Source organism: Colletes latitarsis, chromosome 9 (genome assembly GCF_051014445.1).
Source record: "Colletes latitarsis isolate SP2378_abdomen chromosome 9, iyColLati1, whole genome shotgun sequence".
Lineage (NCBI taxonomy): Eukaryota > Metazoa > Arthropoda > Insecta > Hymenoptera > Colletidae > Colletes > Colletes latitarsis.
In genome coordinates, this window is record NC_135142.1 from 28,430,055 (window position 1) to 28,445,064 (window position 15,010).

The 15,010-nt window shown below is 40.6% G+C and overlaps 1 protein-coding gene across 3 annotated transcripts in view; it reads right to left on the reverse strand.

The window, feature by feature from the left end:
* Px (MAP7 domain-containg protein plexus) overlaps window positions 1–15,010 on the reverse strand; it is a 100,883-nt gene that overhangs the window by 84,673 nt on the left and 1,200 nt on the right. For all 3 annotated transcript variants that reach the window (XM_076773598.1, XM_076773599.1, XM_076773597.1), the window contains exons 2-7: window positions 13,723–14,633; window positions 12,781–13,037; window positions 12,032–12,672; window positions 11,762–11,953; window positions 10,983–11,667; window positions 10,573–10,669 (exon numbers count right to left, since the gene is read on the reverse strand). In XM_076773598.1, coding sequence (XP_076629713.1) covers window positions 10,573–10,669; window positions 10,983–11,667; window positions 11,762–11,953; window positions 12,032–12,672; window positions 12,781–13,037; window positions 13,723–14,521 — 2,671 coding nt within the window. In that variant the 5' untranslated portion in view covers window positions 14,522–14,633. The remainder of the gene's footprint in view (window positions 1–10,572; window positions 10,670–10,982; window positions 11,668–11,761; window positions 11,954–12,031; window positions 12,673–12,780; window positions 13,038–13,722; window positions 14,634–15,010) is intronic.

Sequence of the window (15,010 nt, forward strand, 5' to 3'; positions counted from 1 at the left end):
GTGGCTCACCCTCGTTCCAACCATCCGCGTGTTCGCGTTCACCGCCACCCTCCGGAGCCACAGCCAACCCCCCTCCTCGTCCCAAGAGGCTAATAAGCTGTATTATTTTTGTCACGGTCGAGCGAGGGTGATTCCACACGCGACGTTGACCCTCGTATACCCGATCCTGGGTCACTCTTGACCCGTAGTTTATACCTACTCGGTCGCATTTTCGTTTAAACGCTTGGTATATCATCTTCCATGAAAACCTAGTTTTTAAGGGGCTGGTCTATGGATCTATTTCGATTTTCTGATATAAAAGATATTTTACAAAATGAATAAACCGCCTCCTCGGTTTACAGTTCAAGAATTTTATTCCAGGAACGCGCAGTTTGCGGTATCCTGTACGCGAACCAGCCCGTGGAATTACGGGGCGAAAGCTCGCGAAAGCTGTTCGTTACGAAAGTTCCTGATTAATCGCGAACAAAGGTTAGCGGAACGGTCTCGCGCAATTGCAAAACTTTTGTACACGCCCAACGAAACTTGCCCCACGGTAACGGTACACGAAGACGTTCAATTATTTCTGTTCGCGCGCCGAGGTATCGTCGTACAACGAAGCGAACCACGTAAGACGCGAAGCCTAAACGATTTAAGGGGATATTCTCGTGTAAAATCGATTTTGTTTAAGTACGCTTCCAAGACAAATTGTAAAAATATAGTTCCCTTCTATCAGAGTACTGTAAATTTCATCGTGATTTGTAATAGTTAAAATATCATTTAATTTTCTCGTAATGGTTTGGCAACCACTGTTCGAAGAAGATGGCCGAAAGATTGGCGCGCGAGAAAAAATCGTCGGAAAAGACAGCGGGCTACGCGTTAGCTGCATCGGTAAGCAGAAGAGAGAGCGTAACTAGAATGTTACTCGAAACGAAACGAGCCGTGGAGTCGGCCGCGAGTGCTCGCAAAAGCTACTCAGCACGCAAGTCGGTGGTTAATAATTAACACGAGCCGACACAGAGGGACCGCGCTAAGAGGGCGCATGTAGAGTAACGCGCGGCGATATAGCGTCCCGGCATCAGCCCGCGAGCCATTAAAATGTAAATATCACCTCTGGCCATCTGATTAAAGCGTCCCCATGCCCGTCGAGTTCAAATTAAAGCGCGCCGCTCCGCTGGCGAATTATCGACAGCCGAGGAAACGATGCCTCTCGGTCGTTTATCAGCCACACACGCTCGCTACCGCCGCTACTCGAATTTTTACGCAATTTAGAATTCGAATGTTTCACGAATATAAATCGAACGCCACTTGAACAAATATTTGTACTATTTGAAATGTGAGTAAAAAGTATAGATGTCTTTAAAATTTTATTTTCGAGATTCTGTAGAATTATATTAAAACTGTTTTTGAATTTCTATACAGAGTGTTCGGCCTCACCTGGGAAAAATTTTAATGGGGGATTCTAGAGGTCAAAATAAATCGAAAATCAAGAATACCAATTTGTTGATGGGGGCTTCGTTAAAAAGTTATTAACGTTTAAAGTACCGTCCGTACTGAATTTTTTTCTCGAAAATGCGCAAGATTTCGGGGGTATGACTCATGACCAAAAATGATTGTAATTGACCCCTGCAACCGACAATAATTTTTCCAGAATGATTCGAAATTTTTTAATTTCGCCGAAAAATTTCAGCACCTACTCGAATTTTTTTCTCGAAAGTGGATAGGATTTCGATGGTATGACTCATGACCAAAAATGATTGTAATTGACCCCTGCAACCGACAATAATTTTTCCAGAATGATTCGAAATTTTTTAATTTCGCCGAAAAATTTCAGCACCTACTCGAATTTTTTTCTCGAAAGTGGATAGGATTTCGAAGGTATGTGTATTCACCAAAAATGATTGTAATTGACCCCCTTAGCTAAATATATTTTTTTCAGAACGATTTAAAATATTTTAATTTCGTCGAAAAATGTTGCACCTTCTCGAATTTTTTTCTAGGAAGTGAATAGGATTTTGGGGGTATGTCTATTCACAAAAAATGATTGTAATTAACCCCTGCAGCTAACAATATTTTTTTCAGAACGATTTGAAATATTTTAATTTCGCCGAAAAATTTCAGCACCTACTCGAATTTTTTTCTCGAAAGTGGGTAGGATTTCGATGGTATGACTCATGACCAAAAATGATTGTAATTGACCCCTGCAACTGAAAATAATTTTTCCAGAATGATTCGAAATTTTTTAATTTCGCCGAAAAATTTCAGCACCTACTCGAATTTTTTTCTCGAAAGTGGATAGGATTTCGAAGGTATGTGTAATCACCAAACATGATTGTAATTGACCCCCTTAGCTAAAAATATTTTTTTCAGAACGATTTGAAATATTTTAATTTCGTCGAAAAATGTTACACCTACTCGAATTTTTTTCTCGAAAGTGGATAGGATTTCGAAGGTATGTGTATTCACCAAAAATGATTGTAATTGACCCCCTTAGCTAAAAATATTTTTTTCTGTACGATTTGAAATATTTTAATTTCGTCGAGAAATGTTACACCTTCTCGAATTTTTTTCTAGGAAGTGAGTAGGATTTTGGGGGTATGTCTATTCACAAAAAATGATTGTAATTGACCCCTGCAACTGAAAATAATTTTTCCAGAACGATTTGAAATTTTTGAATTTAATTGTTAATAACTTTTTAACGAAGTCTCCATCAACAAATTGGTATTCTTTATTCAAATTGGTGCCGAACACCCTGTATATAACACGTATTAATTATCGGTTCGAATTTCGTCCATTTGCGGACGTCGATTGGCGAAGTCACGTGGATGTGACATTGGCCGTTAACGGGTTCGACTCGCGGTAACGTCTGTCAGAGCGTAGAAGTTTAGGTTGTCGAACGAGCGAGCGGACCAGGAGTCGGTTGAATCGAGTCTTGGCACTGATTTCGGGGCGGAAAGCGTACGCCGAAATCGAGCCTTTTGGCCGCTCGCCTGCCGAGAATACGTGAGCAACCCCGACGTGGTGCTTCGAGCGACAAGGAGCGAGGAAAGCAGTCGATAACGTTGATATCGATCCCCAAAGGAAGAGGAAAACGAGCTCGCCTCTCTCCCTCTGATTGCTCTCCCGGTGCGAGAGCAAAGGAGGGTCGCTACTGGATAGGAACTTCGCCTCCACCTATACGCACGTACACGCACTACTGGTCAAAAGTTTGTAATCACTCGTCGTCGATACATTGAACAATACTATTATCCATATGAAATTCGAAGTCTGTGGGTTTGTGATTCTCCCACAACTATAAATTTTCTTTAGTTATCTTTTATGCCTCTGAAGTACTAGAATAGAAAACGAAAATAACAATTTCAGTCGATTAAAATTTGAAAAAGCTGAGAAATTGACAAGGATCCCCAAAATATAAAAGCCATAGATAGTTAACATATTCACCGCCAGATGAAAACTGTGTAATATTCTGCAAGATTAAAATTTTGATTTTACACCATTGTAAGCTACATAACCTAACATTTGTTTCGGTACTTATTTTCGTAACCTTGTTAAAATTCGCAACTTCCATCCAAATTTGTTTCCCTCGACGTTTTAACTTGAGAATTAAGTTTTCTAGTATCGTAGTGGTAAATTCCGTCACCCATGCATGGATGACGTGGCAGTCAAAGTGTTGCCAAACTTTTGACCGACAGTGTACACGTACACGCTCCGTTTGCTCCGTGCGTGGATGTAAGGAGACGATGATGTCCTGTCTGTAGGTTTACCGGGACAGGAGAGTCGTGTTGACGAGAAACGACAGGGCTGGCTCCCTAATTCGAATTTAGGTGTTGGGCGGGTTGGCAAGTGGGCGCAATGCGGTGTCACGCTGCGGGCGTTTGCTCTTTCTCCTCCCAGTCCCTCCCACTCCTATTTCTCCATTGCACCCTCCTTCCTGCTTTCGCTCTCCTCCACTTTGCCCCCTTTCACTATGAACGAGCACACCACCCCGTCTACACCGAACCCTCCGTTAAGTCCCACCAACACCTCGAACCGCCTACTTCGTCTAAGCCAGATCGACCGACCTTAATCGACCCCCTGATCTCGACGATCCTGTTCCGTGGAAACGACGGTTACTCTCAAACGCGCATACATCTTGCCCCGGGAATCTGTGCTGCGTCTAATTCGCGCTCGATTGCTCCGACGATTCTTCGCATACTCGAGATTTCCAATGGAAACTTCGAGAAAGGACCTTTGAGGTTAGGCACGCATCGAGCGCCGTGTGACGCGACATGCTTCCAGTCGCGAGAGCTCGACGATTGAAGAAATTAAGATTTCTAACTCTACGATATTTCACCCGAAACACGATATCATTTTACACGAAATATTTGTCAAAATTGAATATTTATCTCCGACGTACTTCTAAACGGTTACGAACACCTGTTGTCGCGAAGAAGAATAAAATATTGCGATTCAATCATACGTATCACTTTTACAATTCGCTCAAACGGTATAAAATATACGAACAGATGGACGGACAGACAAAATTACCGAGATACATAACCTCACTAATTCAATACACGATCGAATGATCGTATCTTGATAGAAACACAAAAATAATTGTTGCATTCTATGTTCCTCTAAATACCAGATTCATTTGAAACATTTTTTCGTACGACAAATATCTTACGCCTAAAAGTACACCATAACCTCAAAATATGTGACGAAGTATAACACAGAGTTGCCAAATACGACAAAGTTCTAAAGTCCACCAAAAGATCGTGCAAAATTTCGTAAAAATTGCCGTGTGCTACTCACCAAGCTTCCATCGTCGGTAAATAGCCCGAACGAGTGATCTAAGTCGAAAAAAGCAAAGGGACTTTTCGATCCGCGAGAGTCACGGCGTTTCAAAGAAACGAAGAAACCGACCCCAGAAACGCTGGGGTATAATTCCCGATTATCCGCAGGTTCCTCGTAACGGAAGAGGGTGTCTTTCTCGTTCGCGTCGAGGAACCTGATACGCCTGTGCCTTTTGCTAAGAGTAATCCCGGGGAAACAGACTTTGCGCGATACGAGAACGGGCCTCGAGTGGCTCGAGTGAAACGCTCACGATACCTCGAGGCTCGAGTATACGACCGTACCGAGAAGTTCGACATATTAAACGACAGGATTTGCCAAGGAGATTTATCGCGCCGATCCGTCGTAATGGGAAAGTTCTCGCGTCAATCTCTGAGACAACCAATACCCTTGCGGGTAAGTAGCGATAATCGTTCCCAGCGAAACTTCGATCGCTCGATTCCTTCGTTAAATACATTTTCGTCTCTCGACCTTTTCAGAATTAACCCTTTGATTCTCTGGCTAAAAATTGTAACGTAGTCGACGCAGACCCATAATTTAATTTGGGTAAATGAATAAAACGATATGGAAAACGGTAGCACAAACAAGTATCGTTTAATCGTACATACATAAATGGCGTGTGACTGTTGGTCTACGGTCCTCTTCAGTATTTGTTACACATTAATTAGGTTAGGTTGTACGAAATTATTCACTGGGTATATTTCTTTAGTCTTTTTGCTTTGAATCCACGAGTGAAGTCGTTAAATACGTACAAAATAAATTCTAGGAAGGAAAATATGACGAGAACCTCTTGCAAGCAAACAAATTTATATCATTAGTATAAAAGGCAGTCTGTGGGTTGATTTATAATTGATTTGTGTGGCCAGCGCTCTCTACGATAAAACGCCCAAGTTTATAAAGGAACAGTTCCCCTTCTTGATGCTAGCAGCGCCACTAAAATCTACATATCGACACTGCAGATATTTTATCCACATTCAAAATTTATCAAATTTATTAATTATCCGATATAAATTAGAAATGACCCATGATATATTTCGAATGACCCAACGACATATCTCGAGTGACCCACGATAAAATGCAAACGATTACCAATGTAAAAGACTTGTAATAAAAATAAAGACAATATGAAAAACATTTCAATCCGAAGTTTGTCATTCTCTATCTTTCTATAGAATCTTTACTATAGATCAAAAATGAAAATTAATAAGTATATTACGACAAAATATTAGAAAAATAAGTACAACATATTTTAGGTTATGTGGTTTCCTATTGTCTGAACCAAGTTTTTGGTCCTGTAAAATATCGTAGAGATTTGGACCGGTAACATGTTAATGTTAGAAACTATTGTGTAACCACATAATGAAGAGGGCTATAAAAGAACGGAACGTTTACGACGAAAATAAACAATGCTTGTTTAATGCTAGAATCTGAATTCCATTCACGGGTAATCTATTCGGCTCTCTAGTACAGTAGAACCAAGTAAGAAGGAATTATTTATTTACGGACGTACGCCATTCCAGCTGCACCGTGCTTCCACGCGCTCTCTGCATGCTTGAATTGAAAAGAAAAATTGCTCGTGCCGCCTCGTCGAGCGTGAGTTTACGACTTCTAAATAGCAGGCTGTGCAGTGGCGTTACACGATCGTCGGGCGTAAACTCGAAGAAACTCACCTTTTGGTACGAGAGCACGTACGTGGCTGGTAAGCCAGAACGATGAAAAGAAAAGAACGAAGCAACGGTGTTACGAACTAACAGCGGCCAAGCTGGAAAGTGGCCTGCTTGGGCGGGATTTCGTTCCCAGGGAAAATATACGTGCCACGAAGGGCTTAAACATCGCAGAAAACCTCACCCGAATTACCGCCAAGACTCGCTGGAAAAACGTCGAGGCTTTCGATTAGAAAATTATTAGAAATAAAATACGTACTATTAAATTCAACGATGCTTCGCGTAGTTGTGCCAAGCCATCGATTTGGCCTGACAATTTATAGGTTATGTGTAAATGTTTCCGACCAATCGTTGGGGGCATTTTCAGAACTATCAAAATAGGACGATGTTGTCGTTGCAAAAATAACACCGGATGATACAATAACATTTTACGAAAATATGACTTCCAACTCTCATTCAACCATTTGTATTTATGAATCAAAATTTTCAATTACAAGTACAAATAAAAAAAAAAGTATAAAAAAAATAGATACTAATTGAACAATAAAAATTTTAATCTATCATGCAATTTGCTATTACTTTACTATGGCTAAACGTTAACACGCTGACTGCCACATAAATTTGATATGCTTTGTCCTAGAAGTTACAATAGAATTTTCATTATTAGATGCATATTACGATAAAATATTAAATATTCTCAATAATAGTGCGTTTATCTCTCTGGCAGTCATCCGTGACCATCATTGACCTTACAATGCACTAGGTTAGTCTTGATAATCTGTTTTTACAAAAAGGACTGGACAAGAACAAATTTTACTAACATTTTTGGTGTTTATGCGAAACACCTTGACAGTTATCATACCAACCGTGAGAAACCACATTTCAATCGTTTTGATAAATGTATCTGTATCATTCAGTATGTCGTTTCCAACTAAAACTTTTAGAACGAAGTTCACATTTTATAACAGCGATTGATCAGTCCTGAAAAAAAAAAAATTGAAAAAAATTTTTTTTTTAATGTTCCAACATAATATACTGTAACATTTAATTTTTGTAAAATATGTTGCAAGATGATTAATAACCGATCAAGGTTGTCCATCGTGACTATCGATGCGTTAAGCAACTTGTTCCTTCGTCAGTGCACGATTTTTCGATCTCAAAAAATCGATAAAAATGTTGGAAAGTATCGCGAAGCATTCGTCATTGTTAACTTTTTACGTATGTACGCGTCGTCGTAGAAATTTCGTAGCCGACCCCGATCGAACGATTTCCATTAAAAAACTTCCCGACAGTGACGTAAGATCACGAAATAGTGGTCACTGTGGGAATTACACGAATCAGCGATACCCGTTTCGGACAAACGGTGCTATTACTTCAAAATCCCATTTCTAAAAAAGACTGGCCGAGGGAGCAACGCGATTACGAAAGGTTCGAAACGATTTCGGACTGATCGTAACCTCGGGGCAGGCCGTGCACACATCGAACAAGATATTTTCTCGCTCGTAATTCGAGGCAGGAGATAGAAAATGAGACGAGAGCAGGATGAAAAAAAGAAGGAGCGAATTCACTCGACGCAAACCATCAGGCCCTCCTCTTGGATGGTTCTCAACCGTCGGTATCCTTTTGTCCGTTGGATTTTTAAGAGCTCCACTCACGTCTCATCCACACACCCCCTGTCTCGATCCTTTTCACCGTACCGACCGCCCCCGCGTCTCCAGAATGTCGTATCTTTGTTCCCAGTACGTAGATAGGGTGTTCGGTCACCCTTGGGAAAAATTTTAATGTGGGATTCTAGAGGCCAAAACACAGACGAAAATCAAGAATACCAATTTCTTGATGGAGGCTTCGTTAAAAAGTTATTAACATTTAAATTAAAAAATTTCAAATCGTTCTGGAAAAATTATTTTCGGCTAAGGGGGTCAATTATAATCATTTTTGGTCATTACACATACCCACGAAATCCTACCCACTTTCTAGAAAAAAATTCGAGAAGGTGTGAAAATTTTCGACGAAATTAAAATATTTTAAATCGTTCTGAAAAAATATTGTTAGCTGTGGGGGTCAATTGCAATCATTTTTGGTGAATAGGCATACCCCCGAAATCCTCCGCATTTTCGAGAAAAAAATTCAGTACAGATGGAACTTTAAACGTTAATAACTTTGTAATGAAGTCTCCCTGGGGGAAATTTACATGAGCGATTCTGGAACCCAAAATAAGACGAAAATCAAGAATACCAATTAGTCGATGGAAGCTTCGTTACGAAGTTATTAACGTTTAAAGTTCCACCTGTAGAATGGCAATTCGCGTGCAGCGCTAGTGGTTCTCACGCAGCATCGCGTGTGGGTGATTTTTGTTCACAACATTGTGTATTGGAAGTGGCATTTAGCTTCTCTGTGAAAATCTCGTTGGGCGAGTTTTGATATGCCCTTCTGGATTTTTATAAGAGGTTGAATCTTACTCAACGTAAGGTGTTCACATTTCTATAAGTAGATAAAAATCTAAGGCTGTCGATAACGTCGGTAAGTAGAATTTTTCAGGCTGCGTGAGAACCACTAGCACTGGCCTGCCATAACTTTTCGCGCGAACGCAGCTGTACGCGGATTGTCATTCACAGGCGGAACTTTAAACGTTAATAACTTTATAACGAAGCCTCTATCAACTAATTAGTATTCTTGATTTTCGTCTTATTTTGGGTTCCAGAATCGCTCATGTAAATTTTTCCCAGGGGTGGCCGAACACATATATTGTACGTGTCTACCGCCAATTAAATTCTGCCTGCATTCGACGAAGATGAGAAATGCGCCCGTCGTTTCAACGCTGCGAAAAAGAATTCCATTCTATCCCCTCCCGCCATTGCTTCCGTTTCGATATAAAATACTTCGAAGTCAGATTCGAAATTGAATAATTTCTGAGAACGACGGTTGTCCTGTCCCGATCGAGATCGATCGAAACGTGTTACAAGAAACGAATCGTTTTCCTAACCTATTAAGTCACCCATATGGGTGACTTAATTTTTCACTATGAGGCTAGAAACACATAATGTGAAAAGACACTTATAGTAAAGGATGACAATCTTATCTGATATCTTCTGTGATGCGTAGGAAGTGTACTATCTTCTATTTTAGAAAATAAACATTGTTTATTACTCGTTTTATAACTTGTATTTTTACTCTTCCAGGAAGGTGGTAATCTTCTTAGTACACTCGAGAAATTAGTGTTTATTTTCTAAAATGAAAGATAGTACAGTTGCTATAAGTTAGAAAATACATCAGATAAGGTTATGATTCTACTGGCAACTCTCCACCTCTCTTTCCTTATTAGATAGTCTTTTTTTCTATCCTATTCCATTGTTCTACACTTTAGGGTTTACATATTTGTTTTGACATTAATTTTGAGGTTTAAGTGGATTAGTGGATGAGGTTAAGTGGACCTGAAGAATTATTTTATCTTATAACTATTTCGAAAAGTTGAGACATTGTAAACTGTGTATTTCATGGTATAAGATGTAGTTCCAATAATTGATAATAGAAGGTATTATCGAAAAATAGTAACATAATTATTTCTTGCTTCGATGTGTATTCATTGATAAAATCGTTAGAAAAATGTTGAGTGGAAAGTCTAGCAATATTCCAACCTTGCCCCAACCAAAATTTTTTTAATATTAAATGGAAATCTGTTGTTTGAATTGAAGTTCGGAAACTTTTGGGGCAGATCGTGTATCATACTGTTCCTGCACGGAAACTTCAACGCGATCGACTCGAGTAATTCTAGAGAGGTGAATGCGTACGCTTAAGATAGCGCTAAAATACAGACCGATAACCTTAGCGTGTCTGGCGAATGTTTGACCGCGGAACATTTTTCGTTATCTGCAGCACTTGTAGGTCTAATCTTTGTATATATGTACATAGGTCTACAAATAAAAGGAAACCGCGGTAGTAAACAAAGAACATCGTTCGCTTCTAAATGTACGATTACGGTTATCTCCCTTTCCAGTTTACGTTTGGTTGAACCTTTCGAGTAACTAGTTTTACTGGTTACAGAAAAATATACACTCAAAGGTAAAAAAAATGGTGAACTCAAACACAAGTAGCCACTTACCTTGTTCTTTTTCCGGGACCTTCGTCGGGGCCTTCTTGTCCGGTGCCTTCGGTGAACAATTTTTTCGCGCTGGTCTAACGGTTAGCGTCGATGGAACCTAGAGCACAAATGTGCACACACACACGTTAATAAGCTGTTTTTTTCGTCTCTAGAATATTTGAGTGAAAAATTAAAATAAGTCTCTATTGAGTAAACAAGCAATAATATTTAATGTCGACGATGTTAAACTTTTAGACTTCGAGAATTGTTAAATTTTATTCACTTATTTCGTTAATTCAAGTTGTACTGTCGTAAATAAAACTTCAATCGAATGGTGGTATAGGTTATGTACATCGATGCAACAGCGTCAGCGAAGTATAGAGTTAAACATTATTGCTTGAATAAATGCGTAGATTTAAGAAATGACTTACCACCTTCTCCGATCTTTCGCCAGACGGTAATCTGGCGATGGCTGCATCGGGGCTGTCTTCCGGCGGCGGAGGTTGCACTATCCAATTATATTCGCGTTTTTCGACAGGTAAGCCCCATCGTTCGTATTCGAGACTCTGGGTACGTAATGTTTCATAACAGTCCAAACAAACCACGGCAAAATCCCCGTTCTCCAATAGTAGACTCTTCTCCGGCTGTTTGTGGTACCTCAAGAAGGGAAAATCTTTCACGAGCAACGCTCGCACTCGTTTTCTATATGTCGTGATACCACAAACGTAACAGCAATAATCGTGGGTGTTGTACTGTCTTTCCGCGGCGTTCACTTGCTGGTCGCTAGGAAGAGATTCGTATCGACGCCATTGCGCCAAAAGAGAATGATAACAGAATGTGCACACAAGAGCGGAACCATCTTCCCTCAGTTGTTCGGCGTTCGGTGGAGACTGATGATGCAATAATTCAGGGAAAAACGGAGCGTTGCGACCCTGTGGCCGGCCATACAATACTCTCGCAAGAGTCAAATCACTATGCAAGCCACACAGGAAACAATAGATAGAACTGCTCGATGTGCCTGGATTGCTACCAAACGTTCGGTCGGAACTGGAACTCGGCGGTGTAGCGATCGACCGGTTCACTTCACCGTTTGGATGCGGACTAGGAATATCGTACCTGAGAATAAAGAGACATAAAAGCAGATGGTTAAACGGGAATTTTGATAGCGTGGTCTTCGAAAAATCGAACGAAGAATTTCGTATGTACTAACTTGCGACGTTCTAAAGGAACTCGTTCAGCGTCCATGTTTTCCCATTGTTGGGCAAGATGATTCACACAGTGACTACAAGCCAATACTCTGCCGTGACTATCCATACAGGCATTCTCGGAAGTGCGTGCCATTCCCCTCAAACAAGGAAAATGCATAGCGTGCGAATTCATTCCTTCCGGGCTCGTAGACAACCTTCAACAACAAATGTAATGATTGCTGGTACCCATCGTAGAGGGCCCACAGAAAATTACGACGATTAAAACAACGTACCATTCCATATGAGTGCGTGGGTACAGTCTTTCACAAATGTAGCACCTATAGTTCTGGCCGAGAGCAACAGTTCCATTTTCAGCAGGACCGTTATTCGGAGAATTTCGTTGGCCAGGCGTGGTACTTTTCACCGATGCGCTGCGTTGCTTATTCGTAGCAACGGTCGATTTATTTAAATCGTATGGCTTGAAACGAATATCGCTACCAGCAGAATTGGCTGGAGACTTCGCCACCGCGGGCCGTGGCGACGGGCCTTGTTGACGAAAATCCACGCTCTGCACCGAGGGTTGAGCCTCGTGATTCTCTCCACCGAATACTTGCTGCTTTTGCGGTATAGCTTTGTAACAAATGGAGCAAACTTGCACCATCCCCTGAGGACTTATGGGACTAGCTCCTTGCGGAGGTCTCAGAGAATAAATAAAAGGATAGTACGCCTCCTTCTCTGGATTAGGACAGCAATAGAGAAGTCTAATACTGGAGGAAGGGTACTCGAGCGCGCAAGTATAACAGATGAAGGTAGTCGTATCCATCGCAGGTGCTTGTCGTTTACGAAGCGTGTAGTTCCGGTCACCGTGCGGTACTCCCCGTAAAGTATATCCCGTCCATTGTGCCAGAAGGTGATTCTGACACGCCGAACAAGCCTGAAACCAAACAAGCGAACAAGTTTTCGAATGCAACACTCGAATAACATGGTATATGGTATATAGCCCGTTTATGGAGGGTAAGAAATCGACGGAAAAAGGATGTACCTGTACACGACCAGCACTGTCCATGGGTCGACTTCTACTTGGCCTTGGATGAAGCATCAGCGAGGGAAAAAATGGCGGAGGACTGGCAGAAGGATGTGGCGGAGTTGGCAGTGGTTTTGCCGCAATATGACTAAGTGACCCTCTTTTGTATTCATCCCCACATACGTAACAGACTTCCGTAACTGAATTTTTATCTGGCATCGAAAGGTCTAAGATATCAGTGCCGACGCTTGACGAGGATCCACCGCTGTAAATGGCTGCAATCGTACGACGAAACGATTACAAACTGCTGAATTGGTAACTATGCAGAATTTGCATCGGAAACGCGGTGATATTAAACCGATTGCTTTCATTCTGTTTCTAGCATTTTACGGGCCTCATAGAGAATATTATCATATTGCACGTGGCCTACTTTGACACTATATTTTTCATGACTTTATCGCTTCGTTTTAAATATGGAACGACGACAATTTTGTAGTTTGCGATTTCCACTGTTCCAGCAGTTTGATTTCGAGCGACCTACTTATCAGTGTGACAAGCTGACTAACAAGTATCAGATCGGTTAAATTAGATCTCTCAGAGGTCGAATAAGTTACACGCACATTAAAGGTTGAGATCAGAATTTAAATTAGATGTATTTTTAATGCTCTATCTGGAGACTGCTAACATTTATTTACAAACATTTATCCCACTGAATGAATCAACTATATTTAACATAAATAATGCATTCATTCATTCGTTTATCGTCTAAATATTGTGAAACGCGATAATTTCTTAAGAAATTGAAAACCTTTGCTCCAGTATCTATCAAACATTACCTTTGCTTCGAACGTATATCTCGATATATGTAGTCAAGAAGAAATAACTCATACTAAATATGTAATAATGTATTGCTAGAAATGTACTGTAAGAAAATGATTTATATGTTCAACATCAGCTTACGTTGAGGTTGTGGCAGTAAAGTTGGTTGTGGCAGTAGAGTTGGTTGCGGTGCGGGTGAACTTCTAGGTGCGTGTCTTAAATCTAATGCAGCTTCATTAGATACTCTTGTATCTTCTACAGGCTGTCGTGGACTTTGTAACCTTTGATGCGGCGATTGCAGTCTTTGATGGGGTGATTCCATTGTAAGCCTTGCTTGTTCTAAATGTCTGTGCGTTTCTGCCATGTTCGAATGTGGTCTCGGCAGTTCGATAGAATTTGACGGTGGCCTTGTTTGCTCCACTTTGGGGGATGGTGAATTTGGTGGAAGTCGTGGAGAGATTCCGACCGGCCGATTTTCTGGTCTAAGCTGCGGTGTCTGCTCATTAGTTAAGCCAAGAACTTGCGCCACATACTCTCCCTGCAGATTCATCTCGGCCCCAGTGAAAGGGCCGCCATCGCATCTTTTCAACCAATAAATTCGTTGACTATGAGGCCTAGCATCCTGCTCGTAACTTTCCCACTGTTGTAAGAGTAAGGAATAGCAAAGACTGCATGCCTTAATAGCTCCGCTTCTAGCGCCTTCGCCACGGTAACCAGCGGGTGGTTCATGGGATTCGAGAAAGGGGAAGTAAGGTTCGTTTGGTGCTCCGCCTGGACTCGGTTTTACTCTGAGCCAGTATTGCTCTCCATGGCCCACTGTACCACAAACAAAACAAACCCTAGCACCTCCGTTATCCTCGGAGGATGGATTTGGTTGTGGATTCGTAAGCGATTGCCCGTCAAGTCCCGGCTCATTTTTCACATATAGTTTACTTTCCATCGTGTCAGGAAACCATTGGGTCTCTTCAACGCCCTTTTATATATCTTTGTTTGGCACGCATATACGATCACAAGTTAGAACGATTGATAAAGTTTTTGAATTTTGCACATTTCTGAAAATAGAAAAACACTGTATTAGTTAAATGTCTGCTTCATTTTACATAATTATATATATAAGATACAGAAAGTAGAATGCGAAAGGATATAAGAAATATTGTTACAAAGCATTTAAGAAATTTTATTGTATGCAAATGAGTTTATTCAGCTGCAGCTGTGACCTCATTTTTTATTTGGTATAGAATGAAAAAATAATTGTTTAATGTGTCAAAACAGATTTGTCTTTTAATTGCATAACATGTAGCAAGAACTTGTCAAAATAACAAACATTTATAGAAATCATCTTGTGCTTCCTCCTTAATTGTATTTGATTTTAATGAAATTTTAATGAAATAATATTAATTTTGAATATTGAACAATATCAATTAATTAA